This window comes from Harpia harpyja, chromosome 8 (assembly GCF_026419915.1).
Source record: "Harpia harpyja isolate bHarHar1 chromosome 8, bHarHar1 primary haplotype, whole genome shotgun sequence".
Lineage (NCBI taxonomy): Eukaryota > Metazoa > Chordata > Aves > Accipitriformes > Accipitridae > Harpia > Harpia harpyja.
This window is the reverse complement of record NC_068947.1, coordinates 19894786-19922049: the sequence shown is the minus strand read 5'-3', so window position 1 is coordinate 19922049 and position 27264 is coordinate 19894786. Positions and strand designations below refer to the sequence as shown.

The 27264-nt window shown below is 41.8% G+C and overlaps 1 protein-coding gene across 4 annotated transcripts in view; it reads right to left on the bottom strand.

The window, feature by feature from the left end:
* Window positions 1–6506: 6506 nt before the first annotated feature.
* APP (amyloid beta precursor protein) overlaps window positions 6507–27264 on the bottom strand; it is a 241499-nt gene continuing 220741 nt past the window's right edge. For all 4 annotated transcript variants that reach the window (XM_052793801.1, XM_052793803.1, XM_052793800.1 and 1 more), the window contains 3 exons: window positions 18819–18919; window positions 15547–15693; window positions 6507–7474 (listed from right to left, as the gene is read on the bottom strand). In XM_052793801.1, the coding sequence (XP_052649761.1) occupies window positions 7373–7474; window positions 15547–15693; window positions 18819–18919 (350 nt within the window). In that variant the 3' untranslated portion in view covers window positions 6507–7372. The remainder of the gene's footprint in view (window positions 7475–15546; window positions 15694–18818; window positions 18920–27264) is intronic.

The following is a 27264-nucleotide window of genomic DNA, read 5'->3' as shown; positions in this document are numbered from 1 at the left end:
CTTAACCATGAGCTCAGTAGCAACTTCAACTAGAATCATATCGAATCCTGACTCCTTAATATTGCCAGAAGGCTAGAGAAGGTGGGAGTTCTGAAGAATCCGCAAAATTATCATTCTGATTTGCATTATGTTGTTTAACCGTTATGTTTAAGCATCATATTATTTGATCAAAGTCATGCTCAGAATCACGATTCAGTGCTTTGGTGGGACTGGTATATTCAGCCAAATTAAAGAGAGTTTATTCTCAGACATGTCACCTGTCTAAAAGCGCTGGGTTTTATTCTAATGATTCTGTGTCACAAATGTGATTCTGCATTAAAATGTCAATATAGATCAATGGCAGTAGCAGTTATCCTGGCTAGACACACTCTGCTGTGGTATTTCTATTATAAAGAGGGCCTGTAGGCTTGCATCCCATCAAAGCCCCACCTTGCACTGCCATGTTCTAGACGTGCCTGTCTGGACCAGGTGTTGTGGATGTTACCTGGTCTCCAAGGTTTGCACCAGCTACCGTACACTCAGTCACTAGCACCTTTCACAGAGTCCTGACAAAAAGTGAGATGCCTGGGGGAGAACAGAGTGGATATCTAGGAATCTCTTACACCCTTCCCCAGCCTTCCATTTTTGGTCACCATGGGAAGCAGGATACTGGGCTTAGGTGGACCTTTGCTATGACACTATACATCCATTTGTGTGTTTCTGCTATTCTTTCCGTTCTCCTCTGGGTTGGCTTAGGAGAGCCTTGCTCATGCCAGTACTATGCAGTGCAAATCAGACTTTTCTCTCTACTTTGAGCCTCCATTGGTGGGTCCTACACCCTTTGGAAGGTGTCCTCTGGTCCCTGCGTAGGGCACTGATTATGCATTGAAGAGGGTCAGGGTGGGGGTGTTGGTTGTTTCCTGGATAAACTACAGATCACAAGTGGGATTGGGATCATGGATGAAATCTTTTTGTGGCTCCAGGTGTTTCCTTCTCTCAGAAGAGGCTGAGAGTTGCCCCACACTCTGTGAGCACACGAACCATTAGTGTACCCCAGTGTCAACAGATATGATAGAGGATGCCCTGACAGCCTCTCTGGACCAGGCCAGAGCTGCGGCTTTGGGGCTTTCCTTGGCAAGCAGCAGAGGGAGGCTTGGCCAGCCCTCCTTGAGGGAAAGAAGCTCTCCTTTACTGCCTGTCATTGGCTAGCTCCTCCTGACTTCCCCTTCATTTTTGGGGCTTTTAAGGATAACACCTATCCTGCGGCATTGAATAGAGTTAGATTCTCTATATGTAGTTTTTATATACCTTTTTTATACTAACCATGTAAAATTGAGGCTTTGCAAAACACAGGCTGTTGACTGCTAAACTCTTTCGGCTACTGAATTTTGGCAGCCCCACAGACTTTCATAACAGATTTTCTAGCAACCCTATTGCCAAAACCAGCCAAGTGCCTTGGCAATGCCGGTTTGCTATGCCAGATAAACAAAAGACAAACAGTATTACAATACTCTGTATAGGTAATGGGTACAAATGGTATTTTAAAAAAGACTGGGCTAATTGCAGCTCAGTCTTTCATTGCTCATTGTTTACACCAGTTCTGGGGAGACTATTCTGTTGCAAACAAGGGGTTTCTAAGGATCATACCTGCAAGGCAGGTGATGATAGTCTTTTGTAGTGCTGTGTCAGAGAGCACTGGCAGCAGACCAGGGTCTCTGTAGTAACTCTCCAGGTGCGAAAGCAAGCTTTGCCGTGGTTCAGCTCCCCAGATCTGGCTCTTACAGTGCCAATAAGCAGAGTCCCTCCAGGTGGTCACTGGGCAGCATGCATGTAACGCATGGAGTAAGATTCCAGTCCTCACTACTGCCGATAGGGTATTGTAACATCATTATCGGGCTGGATCCCAGCTAGCGTACAATGGTGATGCATCTGCATGTTGCCTGAACATTACAGATACCCCCGGCTGTGCCCCCGGGCCATTAACATTCAGTGAAGCAGCAGTGCATTTGACATGGCCGGCGTGGGCAGGCATGGCCACATGGCAGGCCGAAGCACAGGGTTCAGCACGCTCCCTCCAGGCAGCCCTCGGAGGGGTGCCCTGGGCCTGCAGTTCCAGGGCTTTCATCCTGGCTGGGTGCCTCATGGAAGGCAGCACCAGTTCCCAGTGAGCGGTGGTCCCTGTTCCGCCATTGCAACAGTGACAAATGACTGTGCCAGCCATGTGCCAGAGGCACCAGGCTGAGAGCCTCCACGGCCCGCTGCCCCAGGGCGGACCAGCATGACCCACAGTGGGTACGGCCTCTTCCCGTCCTCCCCAAGAGCCAGCCAGCTTCTTAGCACACAAAAAATCATAGAAACAGACCTCTCCAAAGGGGTCTAGAAATCATATGATGTTGCCGGAGCTTGGTTCCCTCCTGCCAGCCTGGCAGGTATCACTGCTGGCTATAGCTTGGGTCTGGTCCCATCTCCGCGCAGGGGCTGGAGGGGTGCAGGGCTTTTTCCATAAACCCTTTTTAGAAAAACAGCATATGGGGTAAATGGGATTTTGTATGTTTCTCCTGACTCTTTATCCTAATTAAATGGAAAAAAGATCCTGCACTTGAAATGCTCCCCAGAGCTATAGCCTGAAGTAGTGCTTAGGCATAGTTAGATGGACTCGGCGTGGTGATTAGGGACTCAAAACAGCCGTAATTACCACATTCGCGTCGCAGCCATTTCAAGGATCTGCTTTCTGCAGGTGCTGGTCAGCCCCCGCTGCAGGGAGTCCATCCTGTGCCAGCTCTGTTTCTCTTTTTTTTTCATTAGCAGCATTTTAAAAGAGGAATGTCTATCTTTTGATCTAGGTAATATCCTACCTGAAATTGATGTGGATGCTTTTGTCCATTGAGCTACCCCAGAGAAAACTGGTTAAAAACACAGAAGGCACTAGTTAGGGAGACTCATTCTCTAATTCAGTGTCCAAATTCAACTTTAACTAAGAATCCCATTAAAGACAGAATATTTTATTACCTCTAAATAAATCCCAATACTTATATTTGGAACCTTAGAAGATTTTTCTGTATAGTCAGCCAAATAAATTTGCCAGGACTGGAGAAAGCTGCAGGGAAGATTTAGTGCTTGCTCCTTCTAGGAAGAGGGTGGAAGAGAGAATTACTGGGAAGCAATGAAGGAGAAGAGCCGTCCTGTTCTGACCGAAACCAGACCCTCACTTTCCGAGTGGTGGAAAAATTGCAGAGGAACACAACCAGGATGCTGCGCACAGCATTCTTTCTAATCTGTTCTCATATGTCATTAGGATATTTTCAATCTTGCTGCCTGGAGGCATTTTAACAGCAGCTTACCCACCATCCACAAAATCCATTAGTTTAAACAATAAAAATGAGCCATTTGGCCACACAGCAATGGCCTTAAAATTGCTTTGCTAAGTGCAGATATATAATGAGGATGGAGCCTTCAGAGCTGTGCAAGGATCATGACAGATGTAATGGAAAATACAGCTGCTGCAAGCTGTTCTCCATAAAGGCAACACCAGGCCTCAGTTTGCTTTTCCTAGACCACCCCATAGCTGGAGAACCAGATTTAGCAAGAGGCAGGTACTGGATGCAGAGCATGGCACATACATGCACGTTTTTTAGGGTGGCTCTTCTAGCATGTGCCTGGTAACGTCTGAAGCTTCACCTTACATCTGGTACTCATTAATCTGAGTGGGTCTGTGAAACCCAAGAATGGGATGGCCAGCATCTTCAAAAGCCAGCAGGTGCGTGAGCAGCCGAGGAGGTTGGAGCTGGCCCTCATCCCTGCCTGGCACCGCTCCCCCTTGCCGGGGACCACCCTCACCAGCTCTGCTGATCGACCTGCAGTGTAAGCACTCTCTAACCCCATTCTGTCAAAATGACTCAGGCTAGAAAACTTTTCCCATTAAATATATCAACTCCACAGCCAGGGATATTTTTATTTTATTTACACACACCCCCCCGCCCCCGGCCCCGAGTAATTTCCTCAGGGCTGGGGAGTGGAATTTTGTTTCCAGCCCATAACTGCACGCAACTGCCCAGCTCGGTTTATTGCTGAAGTGGATGATACCCAATCAATCCTGCACTTGGAAGCGAGGTGCTTAGCTACCATTCTCTGTCAGCTTTTCTACTTTATGAGCCTGTCAAACTGTTTCTATTCACTCCTAATATAATCTTTCCACAATAAGGCGCTTGCATGGCTAGAGATGGGCAGGAGGCTGCCACTATTACCTGGGAACTGTGATAAATTGCTAGGCAGCTTTTGGGGTTGCAGCAGCCATGGGAGTGTTCCTCTTGAAGTTCCAGGAACTTTGTTCACACCCTGTGCTTTACATGCATGTCATGGTGTGCATTTATTGCCTTTCTTTCAGGAGTGTGCCTGTGTGGAGGGAATCATAAAAACTGATCACTTAATCAGTGCATAAAACTGAGTGATTAATTAACAGTTCGTCCATGAGTAGCAACAGCAGCACCAGTGTCTCACCAGACACATAACCCCACACCAGGAAGCTTGACTGTCTGGGAATTACTGTTCAAAGCAATTGCATTTTTCTTAACTGGGATTGCATGGGATTATGGTATTATAAATGGGATTTGCTCTAAAGGCCAGTGGCCCTCTGTATCTTATGGATTACTCCAGCTTCTCCTAAAAGGAATTTTGGTAATGCTCCTTTAATGAGACTGCACTAAATTGAATTACACCCTGCCTTTCCCCCCGAAATGGGATCTTTTTCTACAACAGTGGACATGCGCACAGAAGAGACTTATGTATTCCTTTCTAGGGGGTATGCGTGACCTATATAACAACACCTACACAAACAGACATGAGCTTAACCCTAAATATTTGCAAAAGAAAAAATTTTCGATTCTTTTAGAGCAATTTGGGGCCTGAAGGCCTCTGCTTACCATCACCCATTATTCTGGCCCAAATGGTCCAGCTTTGAAACCGGAGATGGTAAATCCTCTAGGGACATTCTACAAATTCTTTATAAAACACTGGCACTTCAGGGCCTGCAAATAAGACCATTTCCAGGGCTCTGATCCCTTGTGCTGAATTCCCTTGATATAGTGGGGATGGGAGAGCAAAGGGAATAAACAACTGGTTTGTGACAAGCAACGGGAAGCTCCACGTTTTTTTCTGCTACTGGTTCAGAGTAGCAGGTGCCTCTTCATCATCCTGCATCCTTGCAGGTGGCTTGTGAAACTACCTGCCCCAGCAGTCCCCTCGCTGAATAAACATACCTCCTGGTCCCAGGCCAGCAGGCAAATGGGGCAAACAGGTGAGGTTTTCTGGAAGGTCACGGATGGGGAAGGACGAGTCACTGCAACAGGGCTGGAAACTGTAGTCTTCTCTTAGCTGAGGTCTGGAGCAACTCACCCACTCACCTGAGCTGTACAGCCCCACTGCAGCCACGCTTCATCTCGCTGTGGAGGCAAAAGCTGTAGGCGATGCTGGAGAAGAGGCTGCTGTGGCTTGCAGACAAACCGAGTAAACAAGAGGCTTTTGCTGGATAGATCTTGCTGTCTTTATTCTACTCCTAGCTCTCTTTCCTCAGTCCTGCTTTATCTAACCTGTTTGCTGTGGAGAAACAGCGATTAGCCGCCTTTTTCGTGCAACATGTACCTCACGTTTTACTGCATAACTCAGCTTGTAGCTCCATCAGCTGATCTCCAGGCTCAACCTGAGGGGTCCTTGCTGTGAGCTGGGTAGAGAGGCCACGTTGAAGATCACCGGGTTGACTCACCCGCTGTGGTCTCGCCTCTCTCAACAGGCGAGCCCTGTGCCATGGGTTACTGCGCTCTCCTTGTGCCGCAGGCATGAGCCCAGAGGGCCAGGGGCTGAAGGAAGCTCTCGGCCGGGCTTCCAGCTGGCAACGGCCAGAAGGTGCTGGGCTGGGGTTTACGTACCACAGCTTACCAACCGCTTTGCCCCCTTTGTGCAGCTTTTTGGGAAAAAATTACAGGTGGTGCTGTTTTACCCTTCCTGGGCACCCGCTGTCATGCCGCAGTGCTGGGCTGGATGGTCTTGCAGGCTGGGAGGCTCCTCCTCGTGTTCACCGATGAGGCACGTGGCAGGCCAGGAAGCTGACAGCGGCGGCGAGAGAAGAGCTTGCTGGCAAGTCGCTCCTGCGGATGGATGGGGAGGGGGGAGGTTAGTCACAAGCTGTGCTCCTCCGCACAAGCAAGGGTGGCTGGTTGGCGCAGAAACACACTACAACAACAGGGCTCCTCCAGGAATGTATTTATTTACATTAAAACACTATTATACAAACTGAAAGAAAGGAAAAGGAAAAAAAAAGAGATGACATCTTAGAGGGGCAGGTGTGCTGAAGTCGGCGCCTGTCACTCCCCATCCCATCTCGCTGCTGCTTTCCTTCTGCTCTGGTCTGACTGCGAGTGCCACGATCCTTATACGAAAATCCCTTCCTAACCCTCTCTCAGTGTGAACATCCATGTTTTTTATTTAAGTGGCTTTCAGAAATCTTTTCTGCCTCCAAAGAAAACTCTTGACCAAACGTTTTTTTCTTAATTTATTTATGTAACACAGTGTAGAAAGCTATCAATTCATAAGCAATGGTTCTGTACAATCATCCTGCAGAGGATCCCCGTTAATTTTCGACCAGCAGGCACTTTTCCCCCCCAGAAGTGCTCACAATTAACAGGGATTCTTTTTAATATTTTTTTTAAGATCAAAAAGATACATGGAAAAGAAAATAAAGTTTACCTTTCAATGCCTAAAGTGTGCACATAAAACAGGCACAAAGAAACGACTGTGTATTCCCATGATTTCTACGTCACTAATACAGCAGGAGCAACAATCTGTACAATAAAATGCAGCTGCAGAGGAAAAGAATTTCAATAACTCATCTGGAATACTTTTTAAAAAATGTTGTTTTACTTTAAAATGCATAGTGATCAGAAAAAAATGCTCAGCAAAGAGAAGCAGCTAAACCCCACAGACACAGAAAGCATCCCCCATCAATTCTTAAAGCATATTTCAGTTGGGACTTAATTTTTGTCACAAATCACAAGAATAATATACAACTGGCTAAGGAGCTACATGATAAATAATTGGGAAAGAGAATCTATCCATGCACTAGTTAAATACAGCTAACCTCTTTACAGTACACAAAAAACATTCATTAATAATGTAGTGTAAAGACTGAAATGTAAAGAGAAAGAGAGAGAAAATACATTACTGATTTTATTAATTCAAGTTCAGGCATCTACTTGTGTTACAGCACAGCTGTCAAAAGGCGAGAATGAGTAAATAATAAAACAGAGTGTTTTTCTTTCTTTCCACATTATTCTATAACTGAACACCGATGGGCAGTGAAGCAATCATTCTGCTGTCCAACTCATGAGGCTGCTGTGGTGTCCTAGTTCTGCATCTGTTCAAAGAACTTGTAGGTGGGATTTTCATAGCCATTTTGCTGCATCTTGGAAAGGTGGCGCTCCTCTGGTGTCACTGCAGCATCCACCTGTTGTGAGAAGAAACAACCAGCGTCAGATTCTTGCTCAATTCACAGCATACCCCACATTTCCTTACTTTACTGCCATCCACCATACTTTGTACCCTCCCCTGTGCATTCAGGCAGAAAGCATCCTCTGAAACACAAGACGGTTTCTTTGACAGGTTCTTCTGTGCCTGCCCCCCCCCCTCCTTTTTTTTCCTTAACGAATGGGGGAAAGTAAACTAGGTCCCAAGCTCAGTCCAAATATCGAAAGAAAGTCTAAAATAAAGGTGGCTGGGAAGCAATAGGGATACTTCTCCACTAAACAGAGTATTAAACCTAGGACCTGGAGGCTCTCTTTGTCTGAAGAGACAACTGTCTCTGAAAAGTCTTCTCTCCAAGTTACACAGGACCATGAGTGGTGTCATGAACAAAATCAATAGACGGCACTGCACCCAGCAATAAACGAGAAGCCAGCAAACAGCTTTCAAGAGCAACCTGCAAGTGATGGCCCTTCCAGCTTGGACAGTCATGGTTCACTTTTTGGACAGAGTAATACGCAGAAGATAAGGCAAGAGGAACAATTCTGCAACTCATTTTTTTTTTGCTGCAGGACTTCAAACCCAGCTGATCAAACTCAGCAGTACCAGCGCTGGTTTTTGTTGTCTGGCTCAGAAGCATGCAACTCCACAAACAAAAAAAGGGGATATATTTTGCATCACCCTGCTAGTCCCCCATTATTACGTTTTTCCCCCCTACGATATAGATCAGTATCTATACCTGGGGTCAACTGGATCTTAAAAGAAAGGGATCACTAAAAAGCTTAAGGAAGTGGCTTGAGGCTGCCTTCTGTCTACATTGTGCTCTCAGATCTGTTGCAGGTGCTGTGGTCTCAAGACCAAGAAAATTAATTGGAAAAAATAAAATGAGGGTAGCAAGGAAATGCCAGAGTAGCCAGGCACAAGGTGAGCAAAAAATCCCATTGCACTCACAGAAACAGAACTTCTCTGGCTCCAAGGTCGAGCTTGGTTCAGTTTAGTGACAAAAAGCTTGATGTGTCTGCACTGGTTTAAGTATTTCTACTTAACAAAAATTGACCTTTCTTGATTACTTGGAAGACAGGCATAAAGACAGTGCAGTCAAGACTTCTCCATTGAATACGTGAGGCTCCACAAATGATTTTCCTCCTTCACTGAACATTACAGTAATATGAAACTCCATCAAATTAGAGTGGGTGAGAACAGTCTCTAAATGTTAATTATGTATTTTATCTCTGCTGTATGAGCTCGATAGCTGTTGTGTATTCAAAACCTACTGTATCCTGGCTATCTTGCTAACTGCCTATGAAAACAGAGCTAAGAAAGCCGCTTGTCAGCTATTTCATTTGCTCTCTGGTATCTCGAGTGTTTGACAGCTCTTAAAAGAGAAGGTAAAAAGTGAATTTTACATTGTCAAAAATTTAAAATCAGGAAGGTGCCTAAAACGCCACACTAAAGTATTAGGTATGAACATTTTCCTGTAGATTCCTGTAAGTAGTGACCTTTAGGAAAAACATCAATTTACTTTTAGCATAAAAATAGTCTTTCGGATAATGGAAAGGCTCTCAAGAAGCCTTACATAGCAGGCTAACTTACTCTAACCTTTTAATAAAAAAGCAAAGGAGAAGTACTTATGTCTGATACTCATTTAAAATGTACTCTACAATACTGGAATTAACTCAGCTTAGTGAGGACAGACTATGACCTTCGGTAAGTTGTTACCTGATACCCTGGAGAAAGATTAAATCAGTGTTCTTCATGCTTGGGACAAATGCAGGCTGCTCAGCTTATTTTTGCAGCCGTTCTTTTATTGAGGTAGATTGTACCACAATACCACCAGAAAATGGCTCCTCTCAGAGCCATCTTCTCTCTTGATGGTCTTTTATTTGTTACTTAAGAGAAGAAATGGTTCTCTGTGTAGCATGTGTATTGGACTGCTCAGATGAACTGCTAACCCCAAATCTGATCCACTTTCATATCTGTGCCCCTTCTAAATCTCCTCGTCCATGTTCCAACTCTCAAATTGCATTTTCAATCAACACTGTATCTTCCATCAAATCTCTTACATAATAATTACACATTTTTGTGAAATACCCAACTTTAAGGGTCACATGCTGCTTTTGTTCCCAAGCTATTGCGAAACTTTCCATAGGTGGGAGTCCTGAGCCCTCCAGCAAGCCCTTGACTCCTGCCAGCAGGGAACAGGATACCAAGCAGAAAGGATCACTGGGCTGAGCTGACATGGTGCTGCCTGTCTTTCTGATTCTGCAATATAACTTGGCTTTTTTTGCTGTTAAAATACTGCCATTCAAAGGTTTTCTCCTACCCCTCCCCCCCTTTTTTTAAAGTTGCATTTGCATGGAGTAATTCTCTTATGCAACAAACTCAAAATCTATCTATCCATCTATTTTTTCCCCTCTTGTGACATGCTCCTAGTCAGTGAGATCCTGTTTAGAGAGAGGTCGCTCTTGCTTTAAGCTGCTCTTTCCAGATTTCCCTTTTTTTAGAAATCAGGGAAACAGTGTTTTTCTTTCCCTGCCCTCCTCCCCCTCCAAAAGTGACAAAAGAAACTTCTTCTGAAGGAGGCAAGCTTCCCCTGGCCAGCCCGCACAAGCAGTGAGTGCTCAGCTTGGCTGTCAACAATCATTTTGATCCATCAAGGACAGGAGAACCCTTGGGAATCTCACAGCCCGTCTCCTCTTCAACCTCTACACCCAAATCCCCAAGACACTTCTGTACAACGTGCTCAGCAGCCAGCGTACAACTGTGCACTCGCCTTTTAAAGACTCGTCTGTGCCTGCTGCTCAAGTCTTACCTATGCCCAAGCAGAGAGGGCAGTGGCGGGGCTGGGTGGGAGGCAGTGAGAGCCACCACAGCTCACAGCACTCATCTCTGCAACTATCTCCAGGGACTGGGTTGCTTCCTGCAGCTTTACTGTCCTTTCTCCAGGGGTTGCCAACTTCTTCCTCCGCAAGGATACACCATCTCTATCCATATGCAGTGAATCAACTTCTGGCAATTCCTTAATGCTATTGCTGTTCGGCAGAGCACTTGTTTTCTATGTATGTCATCAGCATAACAGCAATAGGGCCTAACGAATCCATTCCATATAGGTTTTGTACAAACATGTAAAAGGCCTAATCCCTGCCCTGAGGAACATGCAAATTTAACAGCGTTAACTATTTCTGTTGTGACAATGTCAGCGCGTGCCATATGCTGCTGCTAAAGTTGTCACTAACATGGCTGCAAAGGGAAGAGAAGAACAAAGCACTGAAAACGGCAAGTGTTCCTGTAGCATTTTCAGCACTTACAGAAAATAGGAATACAAAGCAAGCACAGAGGAAAAGCCACGCTTCCATTCATTCTTTAAGGGGCTACTGTAGCATCAAGTCAGCCCTGGTTCTTGTGCACAGTAACACCACGCTACCGGCGTATCTCACAATTCACAACTAAACCCACCAAGAGCTCAAAAAGATTCTCTTCTAGCATGAAATTAAAGTGCAATATGAAGCTCTCGGATTGAGGGATCGGGGGTCTCTGTGTACTAATACATGCCTGAGAGCATCTTTCTTTCCAGGAGGCTCCCTGCATTAGGCTGGGATGCAAAGGAGGGGTATGCCAGAACCTGTGCTGTATTTCTTCATATTTAAGCTCGAAACAACACTGTATTGAACTCTGTCACCCATTTTAGCTTAAGCCTCCCATTCAGCACTTCTTATTCAGGACTAGAAGATGTGATAAGCACACAGAATAACCTGCTTGCAGGAAAGAAACAGGGTAAGACAACATAAAAAAGAATCAAAGAAAGTGCAAGGCAGAAGAGACTAAAGAATTGACGAGAAACTAGAAAAACTTGGAAGAAAATCAGGGAGGAGAAAGATCAGGAAAAAATATGAGGAAGGACAGGAAAATCAGACTGAATTTTTAACACCCTTGCACAATATTCCATATTAAAAAGTCTCACTTTGATAAAGCTAGTTTATAGTGAAAGTCCAATAACCTCTGAAATATGGCATTTATAGATGAAAGGGATTTATTGAGGCTCCTACTTGCAGTCTTAGTCAATTTTTTCTTTAATTTTCCCCCTTAGCTTTCAAAATGACCAGTGCTGGTACTTCCTCTCCTTCCTGTAGCTGTCTGCTGCAGGGTAATCCATCTCACTGCCAACCTATGTGCACTATCACTCATCTTGAATGTCTTCTTTTCTATTCACTTTTACGCATTTCGACTCTGCCAAACTCTTCCACTCATTCCTTGCAACCTTTGTCCTAGGTATTGCTCTGCCAAATGATTTGCCTTGAACCCGATTACCTCCTTGTCAGTAAATCCCTAAAGCCCTTTACCATTTTAAGAAGCTTTTTGCACCCATTATGGAGGTGGCAGAAGTTGAACACAGCATGTAAGAGGTGTGGGTACTCCGGCGCTGCTGAGAAGCAGCCTAGACACTTCTCTTTTCTACGACGTGATGTCTCTTGAGGAAACAGCTTGGTCACGTAGATAACCTCTTTTGAGACTGTTTGTCCATCTATCCCCTTCTCCTCCGGCCTATGGATCTTTCACACATAAAATCCTAATGTGGAGTCAGGAAGATGGTAATACTGCAGAAAAATTCACGTGCTGCATCTACACACACAGGGCAGATCAAAAGCCCAGACGGGAGGTGCTGGCAGCCCTCAAGAGATGCACTGAACGCAACATTGTTGTTTAAACGATGGTAAATGGATGCTGCCTAATATACACCTGCAGACTGGACTTTGAGAGATGGACTTTGGAGAGTACTACAGCAATTTTAATGGCTTCTCTGCTACTGCGATGAGCCCTCCCATTGTCACCTCTCCCCACATGCTCCTGCTGGAGGTGCTGCCTCTGTAACAGAAAGCAAATGAGCTTCAAAGAGGAGAACCTGAAAGAGGAGGAATTGAGATAGTTGGCTGTAGTCTGGAGCACAGGAGAGGTGAGAAACTCTCTTTTGCCACCTGCTTTCATGGAGGAAGTAATCTCCTACAGACAGCTGGGGTGGGCACACCAGCAAAAACCACCTTCAAAACGTTTGCCGGAGCTCCTATGTGCACATATAGTAAGTAAGTAATTTTCAATCACTCAAGTCATTTACTTAACTGTGGCAGTCCTTTTCCTGGAGAGGCTGAACCACTTTGAAACATTTATATTCTCAGACTTGGAAGAAAATTACTATGACACTTTTTCTAAATAGGAAAAGTATATTCCTCCTCAGAGCTTCAAAAAAAGGCTAACAGGATTTTTAATAATGTCTTTTGTTAAATTAATAGTGAAATGAGAGAAAGTACTACAGTCCGAGTTGACTTTTTGGAAGATAAGAATACAGGTGGAACAGGACCTGTTTTGTAATCTTGCATCCATTACCACAGAGTTAAATTCTCACAGTAACATCTGACATGCAACAAACAGTTTGCAAATTTTGTTAAAATATACTAGCCAACCTAGAGCTGATGTACTGTTATTTTTATGTGAAGTAATTTTGCTCTTTTGTGCTTTTTGTGCACAGCACATTAAAGGTGCACTGTTGCTGAGTAAATTAATCCTCTTTAGACTGGAACAGCTTAATTTTTAAGACATTTTAATATTAAACATCAATTGTTTATGGGACTTGAGATGTGGTTTTTTTTTTCCCCAAAGTAAGTGCTACAAAATTTTCACCAACCTAGGACAAAAATAGATGTTATACTTTTCTTGCAGGCGAGAAGTTCAGACAGTGAGGCTATGCAGTCTGCCAAGACCACAGAGCAAGCCTGGCAGAATAAGGAATCCTGCCTGCCAATGCCAGACACAATGCAGCAAATCTACAAGGCAACACCATCTTCAGTGTGGTATTGTAAATCGACTAATATTCTTTGTAGATCTGCATGCTATAGCTGTATGGTTTGACCTGTAAAATTTTCTACTCCCTAAATGATGCTGTCATTTTGACATGAATTACTTGTTCAGCTTGTGCATGTTATTTCTAGTCCAACGTTTCCAAGTTCACTGTCACCGAAGAAAGCTCATAGGAGTCCAGGATTACCTTTGCCACATCATTCCACCAGGTGAAGCCCACCTGAAATTTTAAGGTTGTCCTGCAATAATAGTATGTCCACATTCAATGACTGATTTTGGGCTTTGGCCTAGCAAGCCTCCTGACCTATTCTGTTGTCACTAAATTCAGCCAAAGGAGGGTCTCAGGTTGCACAACTGTTGGCAGCAGCTATCAACTAGGTGGTTTAAAACAAAAACCTGTTTCAATTTCCTACGAAATGGGCTGGAAGCTTTCATGTGGAAAGTTAAAGCTGAGATTCTTGCTTTCTATTTTCTGCCTCTTGGTCCAAATTCTTCATGGCTTGCTGTCTGCTCAAATCTCACTCCAAATGGTTGGTGCTCTTCTGAGCACCAGGTCTCTTAGGAAGGTTTTAAAGCACGTGAGCAACTACAGCACAGGCACAGGGACATACAAGCACAGGCTTAAGACAAAGGCTTACTCAAATATTTTTAAGACGCTTCATTGCCCCAGATGGTGGAATACATGCATCAGGAAGCATGTATGTCTCCAGCAAGACCAAAGCAAGGTTCATTTGACTCAAGGCAAAAGCAACGTAACTGTGGACTTGAACAAGACTTAGTTACAATCAAAAATTTAAGATACCTGTTTTGGAAGGCAAAAACATATGTTTCAAGTGCTGGCTAATGTAAGTACTATCCACAAACCAGACATTCACATAGCAAATTAGGTATCAATACACAAGGGGAAAAAGAAGTTACATGAACCTCCTTCCAGTTCTCATAATTAAGTTTTTCTACTTACAGAGATCCTTTCTTGTATCCAGGCAACACACGAGTGTCCTGCTTTCAGCTGGGATAGAGTTAATTGTCTTCCTAGTAGCTGGTATAGTGCTATGTTTTGGATTCAGTAGAAGAATGTTGATAACACTGATGTTTTCAGTTGTTGCTCGGTAGTGTTTGGACTCAGTCAAGGATTTTTCAGCTTCTCATGCCCAGCCAGCAAGAAGGCTGGAGGGGCACAAGAAGTTGGGAGGGGACACAGCCAGGGCAGCTGACCCAAACTGGCCAAAGTGATATTCCATACCATGTGACATCATGTCTAGTATATAAACTGGGGGGGGTGGGGGGATTGCCGCTTGGGAACTACCTGGGCATCGGTCCACGAGAGGTGAGCAATTGCATTGTGCATCGCTTGTTTTGTATATTCCAATCCTTTTATTAGTATTGTCATTTTATTATTGTTATCGTTATCATTTTCTTCCTTTCTGTCCTATTAAACTGTTCTTATCTCAACCCACAAGTTTTACTTTTTTATCCCCGATTCTCTCCCCCATCCCACTGGGTGGGGGGGGAAGTGAGTGAGTGGCTGCATGGTGCTTAGCTGCTGGCTGGGGTTAAACCATGACAATGAGGAATTTTAAGTTACTGTGAACTGACCACAAATTTACTTCGCAGATTGGGAAAAGACAAGGGTTTTCATCTTGAAAATCCCATATAAGACTCTTAGATGTTATGTTTCTCAAATTTATGAGTTTCAGATTAGCCATAAATCAAAAGCTGTTGGTTGCAAAAGAAAATCTTGTTTAGAGAACAGAAAGTAATGAAGTATCTGTTTAGGGAAAATCCTTGTAGTGTACAGCACAATGCACAGAAGACCTGCCTAAAATGTTTATTTGCAAGCTAAATAAAGAAATCCATGTATGTGCATTCCCAACAACAATAAAAACAGATTTCTCCTCTTGTGTAGTATCTGCTCATTGGTTTCTGTTAAATCTCCTACAACATGAATTTTTACATTATGAGGTGATTGGTCTGGGATAGTTCCAGAATATACTCTTGTGGTTTTACACCCAACTTAACATGGTTTATATTGTGTCTGCATTTACAAAATAAGACAATTTGATTCCACTCTGCCAGATGCAGCCACTCCAACTCTGAACATTAGGCTAGCCAAAACCATGGTTTCTTCATTTGTAAATATATTTATAGAGCAGTGTGTTGACTGTGTTGTACATGTGACACCAGCTGTGCTTGGTAGTTTTTTCTTACCTCCACAACCCCATGATGAATAGATGTGTACTGCTTCTTCTTCAGCATCACCAAAGTAATGACAATGACTGTTGCTATGACAACACCTCCCACCATTAGTCCAATGATGGCACCTTTATTTGAACCCACATCTTCAGCAAAGAACACCTACAAAAGAAAAATAAAGGAAGGTGGTTAATAAAAAGTTCACTGAGTATTTGGCTAACCTGTCCAGCTGCCACAGCAATATAAAGCCTACTGAAGTATCAGTAATTAAGCAGCATTGCATGTCACCCTAATTATTCAAAATTGGATCACTGTACCACAAAGCTCTCATAGTTGGGAGAAGAGCAATTTGAGAAATCTGTATTGCCTGTGGTGTAGCAGTGCTATGGCTAAGGGAAAGACTCATCTCCATATCGCTGCTTCACATGGGTCTAAGTAGCTCTTTTTTTTTCTTGGGTAAGCAAGTCAAGCTAATTGCAAAATGACTGATAAGCTTGTAGAGGAGTAATCAGGGGGCATAGAGATTTCTTTATTTTTAGAATGCTCATCGTGAAAGTGTTCATAAATTTACACTTGTGCAGCTTGTTTGGACTACACCTGATGCATTTCTTCGATAAAGGAGCAGTGAAGACCTGTAGGACAACAGTGAAACTTGCAGACAACCAGGTGGGAGAAAATTCTCACATCAAAGAGACAAGAGTCCAAAAACCACAAGCATGCCAATTTAAGTGACCACCAAGGGATGCATCAAGATTTTGCAGGGTAAAGGGAGAATGAGCTATACCTAGGTGATGAGCATACTCATGTGAGACCTAGACGAGATGACAGTTGTGTGAAAAACAGAGAAGATCCACTTGAATTACGTGTACTGACAAGGCAAATCAGTGGACAGCAAGATGCTTTACTAAGCATTTAGTAAGAATGGCTTTTAGCAACAGGAGCAGATATGAAAAGTGGGTGATTGTTTTCACAGTTCTGCTTTGTATTCAAGGAATATGCTGCATTATTTTATATCTATGCATACTTTACAAACCTTTTGTCTGCTTGTCAATAGGGGGTTTTATTATTTTTAACCAAAATGGGCAAAAAGGATTAGAAAATAAATTACATTCACAGAATTGTAAGGCTACCTTACTCTGAAAGACTAAATACTTTGATAAGTATTTAACAAAAATGCAGAGGGAAGCAGGAAACCAGCGGAGAATTATAATGAGCTGTATAACATTTGCACTCTTTAAGAAACACAGTCTTCCTCAGAGAGGTATTAAAGCATGCCATATAAATATTTATGTTGTTCCTAGTCATAAGCAAGAAATCTGCTTAAAGTTAAGAATTCAGTGGAAAGTACACACAATGGACAGTGTTGGCATAAGGTGATTTGAAGTAATACTTTTTTCTGTCAATTTTACCTGCCCAGGACTGAAATTCTGTTACCATGCTATTTTGGAGCACTGTGAAATGCCCCAGTTAATACACAGGTGCAACAGAGGAAGGCCTTAAGCACTCCATGCCATGAAAATCAACCTAATGTACAGTTAAAATGTGAACACTCATGAGGGAGAAAATAACTGCAATTTCAGCTCAATTCAGAAGTTTGCGTGCAAAATACAATGTGCAGCTGAATTCAAAGCAATATCCTAAGGAGACTGTTTCAGTAAATCCTATCAGGGCACAGGAGAAGGAAAACACAGATGAAAGTATTTTGTGCTTACTGCTTTTGAATTAAAGCTAATGGAGAAGGGCATCAGCTAGGATATGGCATGTGGTAAACAAGCAATGCCCTGTAAGGCATTGATCCAGTTCTTTCTCAGCAATACCCCACTCCTTGCTCAGACTCAGCTGAAAAGATAACCTAGAGGACAGCTTACTAATTTTTAAATACTGGTTGTACCTATCAGTAAGAAGTATGGCATAAAATGCCTTAAAAAGCTGGAAAGGTCCCATTTTAAGCATGACACAGATTACTCAAGTGCAGGGATTGCAATGCATTCCCTATCAACCACCACGGTAAGGCTAGTTTCCAGCACCAAACTGCTTGGGGTGGTATCAAACCACTTAAACATTAAAGGTTGCTGCTGGGAAGTGCATGTGAAACAGGATCAGTAACTACTGTGTCTAGAACATATTCCTGCAAGTTCTTTCCCTTCAGTAAACTGCATGGGTTTACTCCCAGAAAAATCAGGATGTTTAACCTATCTGAGCTAAGCATGTCAGAATTTCCCGAATTAGTGCTAATGCATTTTGGATTAGTTCGTCAAACTGGGAATTCTCAGTTCTTGGCATCAAAGAGATGGCAGAATATCTTTTCACACAGTGATTGCCTAGTTCAAATGCAAATTTGAATCCCATGTTAATTTTAATTTTCAGCACTACTTAGCTTTAAGAATACATTAAGAAAAAAAGCTTTCAAGTTTAATATCAGAATATTGAAAGTCATGGAACTGAAATCTCATCATGTAATATACCTTTACAAAAGAGGAAGCAGAAAAGGTTTATAGTCAACACTGCTGTAGGGGTTCTTCATTACTTATTGAGGGACTGAAAAAAGCTTTTAGAAGATGCTTGTTCTTACTTACATTGCTTTTGGTTGTTATTTTTGTGTTCTTAAGAAGCACAGTTCAAATGGGGAACAATATTTTGCTCCTACCTGCCCTTCACCTGTTAATAATTCAATATACCTTAAAGAACAAAACACACTGATACAGCCAAGTACAAATTTGAATTAAGGCCAGTGGAGAATCTCTTCTTATCCCAAGCAGACAATCTTGCAAAAGGTTATGCTCCATGGAGTTCAGCCTCCTTCATGTACCACCACCATCTGTTTTGACAGAAAAGGAATCTATATCTGAAACAGTGTCACTCTATTTCTTGCTGCACCACACTGCGTGTCTTCATCAAACTTTTTTTTTTCTTTTTAAAACTTACTTAGCATTTTCCTCCCTCTGTATCCCTTCTCTTTAGTTATGTGACCATGACAGATGGACTGTGGGACAAGTATTGCCCATATGACCACATCCAGTCATGTGGTAGTGCAAGGGCAGGAGCTGTCGGAATTTCCTCTCATGTGGGACTTCATGGCTTTCTAGCCTCTCTGCTGAAATTATTCCAAGTTTACTCTCATTTAAGAGAGAACCAGAAAAATCATAATCTGTTCATGTGAAAACTTTCTGTTGGCACTTTCAGCATCCACATCACTCAGGGGAAACATGGCCATAATTGACCCACTGGTTCAAGATTGAATCAGCAACTCAAAATGCACGTGTGGAAAGCACTGTTTGTTCACTCACCAGCTTCTGATGATGAACTTCATATCCTGAATCGTGCCGGAACTCCGCATCCATCTTCACTTCAGATATCTCTTCTGTTTTAACATTGGTTAACCCAGAACCTGCATTGCACCGCAACGACAATTCATTAAAGTCATCAACTCAATTATGCTTTGCTTACCTCCACCATTACAAGAGCAGAAGGCAATGGTATCATTCACATGGAGGAAGTGTGATGCAACGTGAAAGGGAACTGGGAGGAAAGTGAGGTACATCTTATGTTTCAGTCCCACTGAATAACAGATAACACAGAATAAGCTGGTAAAATTTCTCCTCTTTTAAACGTTCCTTAATCCACTGCAGCTACGTTGGCATAAGCATCAAAGACTTTTGGCATGAAACACTGCAAGAACTAAGCTGCGAGGGACCAACAGCAGACTCCTGAACTGGCTCACAGGATGCAGACAGATCTGCTCTGACAGCCTCTTTAGCAACATCAAGAAAACTTGGTGTTTAGGCCAAAATCTTCCTCCTCCCTAAGCTCAGGCTGCTGTGAGGAAAAAACCACATACCTGTGGTTTGAGAAGGGGAAGCCCAGATACTCTATTTTCATGCTTCCTGTGAGTCTGTACCTTTTGTACAAACACGCACAAATAAGAGTCATTAAAATGTTTGGGAAGTTTACACAGTTCTTATTTGTTTTCAGATTTCAGACTGCTCAGAATTAATATTATTCAAGTCTTGACTTCTGCCTGAGAGATAACTGTCCCTCTTGATTAGAAACATACAGTAAAGCAAGTAAGCAAAGCTTGCAGGGATTTTAACTGTAGATAGTTTGCAGTCCTGTTCTCCCCTTATGGGTGCGAAGGGGAGATGCTGCACTTCGCTAACTGTAAAGAAGACCAGGATTTCCTCCTGGAAAATAGCCTTAGGAGAATGAGCCAGACTTACAACAGCTAAGCAGTGCATCATATATGTGTATCTATGAATGTTTTGTCCTGAAAAGCTGGCTCTGGCTTATGGAGAACATATGGGTATTCATGTAGCTGGTTATTTTCCTTCTCGGTACCAACTGACTGACATTTATATTTCTTGGAGGTACAAACACTGCAGAAGCATGGTGTTTATGAGAAGTTATTTCCTCACCCTATCTAATGTGATAAGAACAAACTGGTTCATATTCTTTGTCTATATTTATTTTAGCATTTTATCACTCCAACTCCTCTCTCCAAGCCTTCATTCTGATTCTTAGTATTTTGGTCTGACCTTAAGCTCTGATGCAGAGGAAGAACCTCTTCTAAAATTCTCAACACTACCGACTGCTCTTGCGCTCCACCATCTCTCTGGACTCTCAATAAATTCTTGAAGACTTCCATGTGCCAATGAGCTCCACAGTCTAAAGTAGCACCCAATGCAAGAATTATTGCCTTTTTATTGCCTTTGAATGTGCAATTTCTTTTTTCGTTAAATGCTGATTTATTTTTGTCTTATGAGTCAGCAAGAACAGACCTTCCCAAGAACTTCTCTGGACTATACAGACAATCCCATTCTAAGGTTCTGATCTTTCTTTTCACAGTAAACCATGCAAAGGAGACAATAAGAATCATTTTCATGCAGTAAAGTGTTTATGGTTATTTTCTTGAACAGTCTGACTGCCCCATAAATTCCACCTTAGTAAGTGTCTTTTTTATAAGGAACAAAGCACTTAAAGAAATTTGAGATCTTTATTAAGCACCTGATTTTTGATGCCACATTACAGTACTGACACAAGTATATTATGACATTTATATACGAGAGACCATTTCTAAATGCAAGAACTATATTGTATTTAAGAAATTGCAATTTGAAAACAAACCACGATGTTCTGTCAGTGAAATGCAGGAGGCAGTGGAGACAAAGGAAATAAAACCCACATGGTACCTGAAAAGAGGTGTAACCTTCTATCCTTGAAGCAGCTATTGTTAGTTTTCCAAACTAAAGTAAGAATACAATTTACTCTCCTTTCCGCATCATCTCAAAATAGCCCCTACACCTGCATCAACGGGAAGTGAAGAAAATGAGAACGTGCATCTGGCTGCCCAGAGGCTCGCCTCTTCACCCCCCCCCCCCTTTTTTTTGTTTTTAGGATTAAAAGGGGAGGGGGGGAAAATAGCAGTGCTTCACCTAGATTAAATAGCTGGGGGGAAAGGGCTTTCCCAGGACCTAGTTCACTGCCCATAGCTGGAGCAGCTGAAGAGGCAGCCAGCTTCCAGCTGCTTGCCACTGTCCACGGCCACACTTGCTGCCCCTTAGACACACTGGCAAAAGCACTGTGTGGAAACTCCCCCAAGCCAAGGGCCTGGGGAATTCCACAACTCTACTGCTACAGCTTGCATATTCACTGAAGCTATAAATACTGATTAGAACATATCCATACATATATGAGAGACATCTGTGAAGAATCCACTTGCCTTTTTTTGAGGGAAGTCCTGCCTCCCAAACCTCTTAGAGGTCACTGGAAGAGCTAGGAAGGACATAGGAAACAGTGATTTGGCTTGGAGTGAATCTGGATTTCCAAAAAGCCTTCAAGAAGGTCCCTGATCAAAGCTCTGGCAGAAGCTAAGATGGCAAGGATTAAGGAGGGAAAGTCCTACATGACTTTCCATAATTGATTAAAAGATTGGAAATGAAGTATAGATACACAGCCATTTTCCACAATGGAGGAAGGTTACCAGCAGGGTCCTACAAGGATCTGTGCTGTGCTGCTTGTAAAGTGATGTGGATAAGGGAGTGAATAGTGATGTGACAAAGTTTATTGACAAAAAATAAAAGAAAAAAAGAGGATAGTCAAAGTAAAACTAGCTGCAAAGAACTGCAGACGGGTATTACAAATTCTGAGTGCACAATAAAAGGGAAATGGTATTCAATTGATCTAATGTAAAGTGGTGCTCACAGGGATACACAGCCCTAACTATGCATACACAACAATAGGCTCTAAATAGCTCTGTTCCACTCAGGACAGAGACCTTGCAGTCACTGTGGATAACTCTCTGTGGGCAGTTGGCTCAGTAGCAGTCAAAGAGGCAAAGGGAAAGCTAGGAGTAATCATGAAGACAGAAAATATCGTTACACCACTGTATAAATGATGTATCCTCATTTTAAATCTGGCTATCCATTCTGGTCACCCCACCTCAAACAAAGTCAGAAGACCTAGAAAAGATACAAAGCAGGGAGAGACAGATGATCACTGGCATGGAATGGTTTCTGTACAAGAAGGACTAGACAAACTGGCAGTCTTCAGACTGGAGGAGACAACCGGGGGAACACTACAGAGGTTTATACAACTGTGAACGACAAGGAGAAAGTCTACAGGAAACGGTTATTCATTATTTCTCCTAAGAAAGTACAGGACACCAACATGGCTATGACAAAGCAGATTAAAAACTACCATAAGGAAGTGTATATATATAATTTGGCACAATGCAAAATTGGACCATGGAACTCATTGGCACAAATCATGAGGATGTTCAAAATGCAAATGAACAAATGCAAAGAAGAAAGATTCATCCAGGGTTACTAAACACAACAGTCAAAATACAATTTCCAGTCCTGGAAGTCTATCAAATGCTATCTGCCAAAAGCTCAGTGGATGTGCCAGGAGTACAAGGCAGAGGTGAAGTCTGTAAGTATCCTGTATACACCACTGCTAGAGGCAGGACAATGGGCTTGGGTACTTTTGCTCTTGGGCTCTGACCACTTTCAGTGAAAGCAACCTATGACAGCTTAGACTGTGGGTCTTTGTTACCTTCAGTTAAACAGAGCCAAATGCCACATGTAGGAGTTACAGCAGCATTTCAGGGGACAGAATAGTTCAGGAGCCTTCACATCAATGAACGACAGAGGGTGATAAGTTCATTAGTAGTCTCAGCTGCTGGAAAAATGCAGGCTCAGGCTTCCTTAAAGCCACATTTCTTTGAGGGTTCCCTTCCCTCCTCCCATTCCCATCAAACAGTAGCACAGGAACTGTACTTCCAGCATGCAGCAGGTTAAACAATCTTTTGCCTTGAGATCAGGCAGATATTTTTTGCTTTGGGCCATATTACCAAGGTCTGGTGGTCAACTTGGCTTTACTCACCAATCCACAAAAATGCCATGGATCTGAACACAAAGTAGGACCTGATATTAGGAAGTTAATGATGTTAGACTTACTGAAACTTGTCTTTGGCAGCCAGCACAGGAAAAAGGTCAGAAACAGAACAATCTTCTGTTGCGCTAACAAACCTGATAGCAATTTTCTCCTTCCTCCTATCTCCCTTAGAAGTGAGGAAAAATAGTTTTAAAAGTATGACTAGGGTAAACTGGTGCTCTTCTGCAAATAATTGATTATATAGTAAGAGAAGCATGACTCTGCACTGGGATCAATTAAATACCTGGTATGAGACAAAAAATATATATGGGGATATATATGCCTTTCCACCATGTTACATTATAGAATTTAGACTTTCTATTTAACAGACTTCTCTTTATTTCAAGTTCATTCACTTTCCTGTCCTGATGACTACATATTTAGACCTACATGCTAAAATCAAAGGTTTGTTTTTCAAAGGCAGTAACTGAAGAAGGAAAAACTTAAAGAGTCTTTCCAAAACTTTTATCAGAGGTGTATGAAACAGGTAAGCTGCAAACAGCTAAGGGCTGCCTAATACCACGCCAGTCTTGCATTGAAGACAAGCATATGAAGAAAAGTTAACTATATGACAAGAACTTTAATTCTGAGACAAAATGAAGTTTTTTCACTACCAAGTCTAAAATACACAACCCAAACACAAAAGCCAATGTAAATGAAGAAAAGTGAGAGCAACAGCCTCACTGCAAATTCACAAATAATGGTAATTATTAGTGCTTTTTCTTCTGAATTACATACTATCTTTAGGGAGCTGCATTCCTAATTACTTCAATTTAAAAATGCTACAATTCAGCTGGTAAATATATTAAACTGCCACTCCTTAGAAAAAATGACAAAACTATTTAGCCATCAAAAAACACGGGCTTAAAAACATCTAGTCAAATCCAACAAAATGAGATATGATGGGCTTTTAATTATACTGCTGTTAATTAGCTATGTTAACTGCTTTTATACATGTGTACACATGTACATGCACATGCACACACATATCCAAACATCAAAAAGAGCAGTGTATGCAAACCTTATTGTTCCTTGCCCTTTAAGGAAAAAAAAAAGACCCTGAAAAAAATCATAGAGTTAAAAACTACTCTATGAAATAAAAATCAAATAGCTGCTTTGGGGAACACTATGCTCACACAGATGAGCTTTTCCCTTTGTGTAAATATATATATTTAAGCTTTAAGAAGGATAAGAAAAAGAGGATACAATCAATTCCGTCAAGGATGCAATCAGGTGTACATTATCTACTACACTGCTTGAAATTGCTTCATCTACTGGTTAAATAACAGCCTAGCAAGATTTTGTGATTTTGTTTTGCAAGGATCTGAAACAGTATTAGCTGTGCCTGTGTTAAAAATTAAACCTCCAACTGAAGCACAGTTGAAACGACCAGACCTGGATGGTCTCTACATAGAGAAAACCAAACATAGCACGTTTGAGCAACATATGTAATGACTGCATTCAGGAAAACATTTAACTCCATGTCCATGAACTGTATTTGAATAATGGCAAGAGAAAGAAAAAATTGTTGAATCAAGGCCTGTTACAAGTGTAGTAAACAGCTTTATCTGGGTAAAGCTTCATCTAAAATAAGAGGGGCAGATGGAAAGGAACACACTGTTTGAACAATTACGCAGGTAGACAGCTGTATGTTGTTACTAAAAGTTCAACTACTACTTCCATATGACTCTATGACTTTGTGCAGGTCATTTCATTTTTGAAATGAAGGAAGAAGAATGAAGATCGTATACTCACTTATAAAGATTAAAATGAAGACTACATACTCAGTTTTGTAAGGACAACTCAAATATCTTTGAGGGGTAAGTACTTTAAAGACTGCATGGAACTAAAATCTTTTTGGTCTCTCCTTGGAAGTTAGTAAAATGATGGTTTGCTTTTACTTCATGGATGTCTACAGGGCTCTCAAATTGGAGAAAGCAGAAAAGAAGTGCAAAAAAGAATGTTACCTTTTTTAAAAAAGAATCTCATTGGAACTTAGTATGAAGTAACTCTCAGAATACCAGAGATTATTTTACATGTGTGTAAAAATGAATAATCAAAATAAGTAAAATTTGGTAATCTTTCAGGCATGTCAATGCAGATGCTGTGCATATGCACATGTAATTGCATTCACAGTTAGTAACTATCTGATTTATAAAACAAAATCTAATGGAAAAAATCTGTTCATGATTTTTATTTGGTAGCTGCAGACAGTTGGTTTAAGACAACTGTATTGAACTAACATCACTAAGACAGGAAAAAAAACCCCTGGCAATTTCTGGCAAGAAAATCATAAATAATTCACTAAGCTGCTCTATGCCCTCACCTCATACAGATTGCAGTGTATGTGCTAATGATTCTGCAGAACAGCCATTAGGCTTACAGAGCCTCTGCAGCCATGTATAAAAAAAATCCCTCAGCTTTCTATATATAATGTCATAAAGATGGACATGTCATGATTTATCAGCGGAAGGGCCAGAGACACGGACACAGCTTTATGTGCAATGTCCCCTCAAAATTACTGTTTGCAAAAACAATCAACCGACAAAGAGTTGGGAGAATGCAAAAAAACCCCCAAACTATACTACATGGAAGAAAGTAACACAGGTAATATAAAATCCTTGCATTGTGAATTACAGGCATCCTGTGAGTGATATAATTACAGCTGTTAGTGGTATAATTACAGCTGCAACTGTGCAACAAATGAGAATATGACTTACCCTGAACAGAGCACTGGTTATTTTGTTTATCACCCTGAATTTCAGAAAATCTGCTGATACTAAGCAACAACCATTCTGATGGCAGGTTTTCTAATCTTCACTCAATTTCCACAGATCAGACTTGCCGAATTAACATGGGTAAAAAGGAGCTTGCTTACGAGTATCTAAACATGTTTTTATACATATCTTTGTGTATATGTCTGTCTGTACATATACATGCACACACACACAAAGAGAAGAAAAGTTACTAAAAACATGCACCCAAAATTCAGCTGCAAGAAATTTAATGTTCATCATGAAAAAGTAACCTCTGGGGCACGGGGGAGAAAGAAACACTATTGAAAAAAGCTGTTACAGTGAGGATATCAAGTAAAGAGGTATTCTTTCTATTTGAAGCTCTTCTATGGAAGTTCTCAGGCTGGGTTGAAGTTGTCTAACGTCTCCCTGTATGAAGCAATTTATAAATAGCAAGAAACTTGCCATAATCTCTTATCATTTTGTGCTGTATTAAATAGCTCACTGATGACTGCTTTGTATGTCCAGGTATTTTTCTTCCCGCTGACCTTTTATTATCTCTGTTGACTTCCTTTCCAGGAAAGAGACAACACAAAAGGGATTTAGGCATAATTCTTATTTTTGTTTCCCCATTCGTGAACTAAAAAATGGAAGGACAGCGTGTGGAACCACTAGGCTTCTTTTCAAATACCAGTGTGAACCACACAGATGTTGTATATATACTAGGAAAAGGGGGTCCCCCTGACATTACTTTCCTCCTGGGACTGATGTAAATCAGATTCGAATTCAAGGTTCAACCTCTGACAGCCAAGGTGGAGTGCAACAGAGGTAGGGATTTGGACAACCAGCTTAAATTTTAGTAAATGTTTTAAACTTGGTCCTCACTCAAAAGCTTTTCTGCTCTATGGACTGGATAACTCTTCACATTTCCTGACTTCACTCATAGACTTTATTTATTTATTTTTGAAAGAGAGAGAATGATCTGGTGAAGTAACAAGATTCTAGTTATCACAAATACTAAGTACTTGCTCGTCTTTTCTTCCCTGTGACCAAATTATCTCTCTTGTGGGAAAGAGACAAAGATCATCTGCATGATTTTTGATCTACTTTTAAGAAAAACGTCATGATCATTATAAGAATGTTGTGTGGGCAAAAAGTGGCAAAGAGAAATGGAAAAAAGAAAAAAGGGTGTGTGTTTGTAAGTTTGTCAGTCCCTTCAGAGATGATTTTCTTCAAGGATTCTGAACACCTACAAAACATTCACTTGTTCTTATTCCCAGGCTTGTGACTGTTGCAGATTGACATGACACCTGTATTTTCACCCTGAAGAAGCAGGTCACCACCTTGTTCACTTGAGCAAAACAAGTAGAAGCACAAACTGGAAAGTCAGGACAATAAAAAGGGCAAACCTTTGAGGAAATCAACAAGAATCTAGGCAATTAAAACATTACAAGCAGCTGCATGTATTAATCTGCCTCCAGGTCCCTTGTCAATATTTTTTCATTCTAGAATAATATCCTTGTTCTTCAGATTTTTTTTTTCCCTCCATAAAGAATAGCCCCAAACC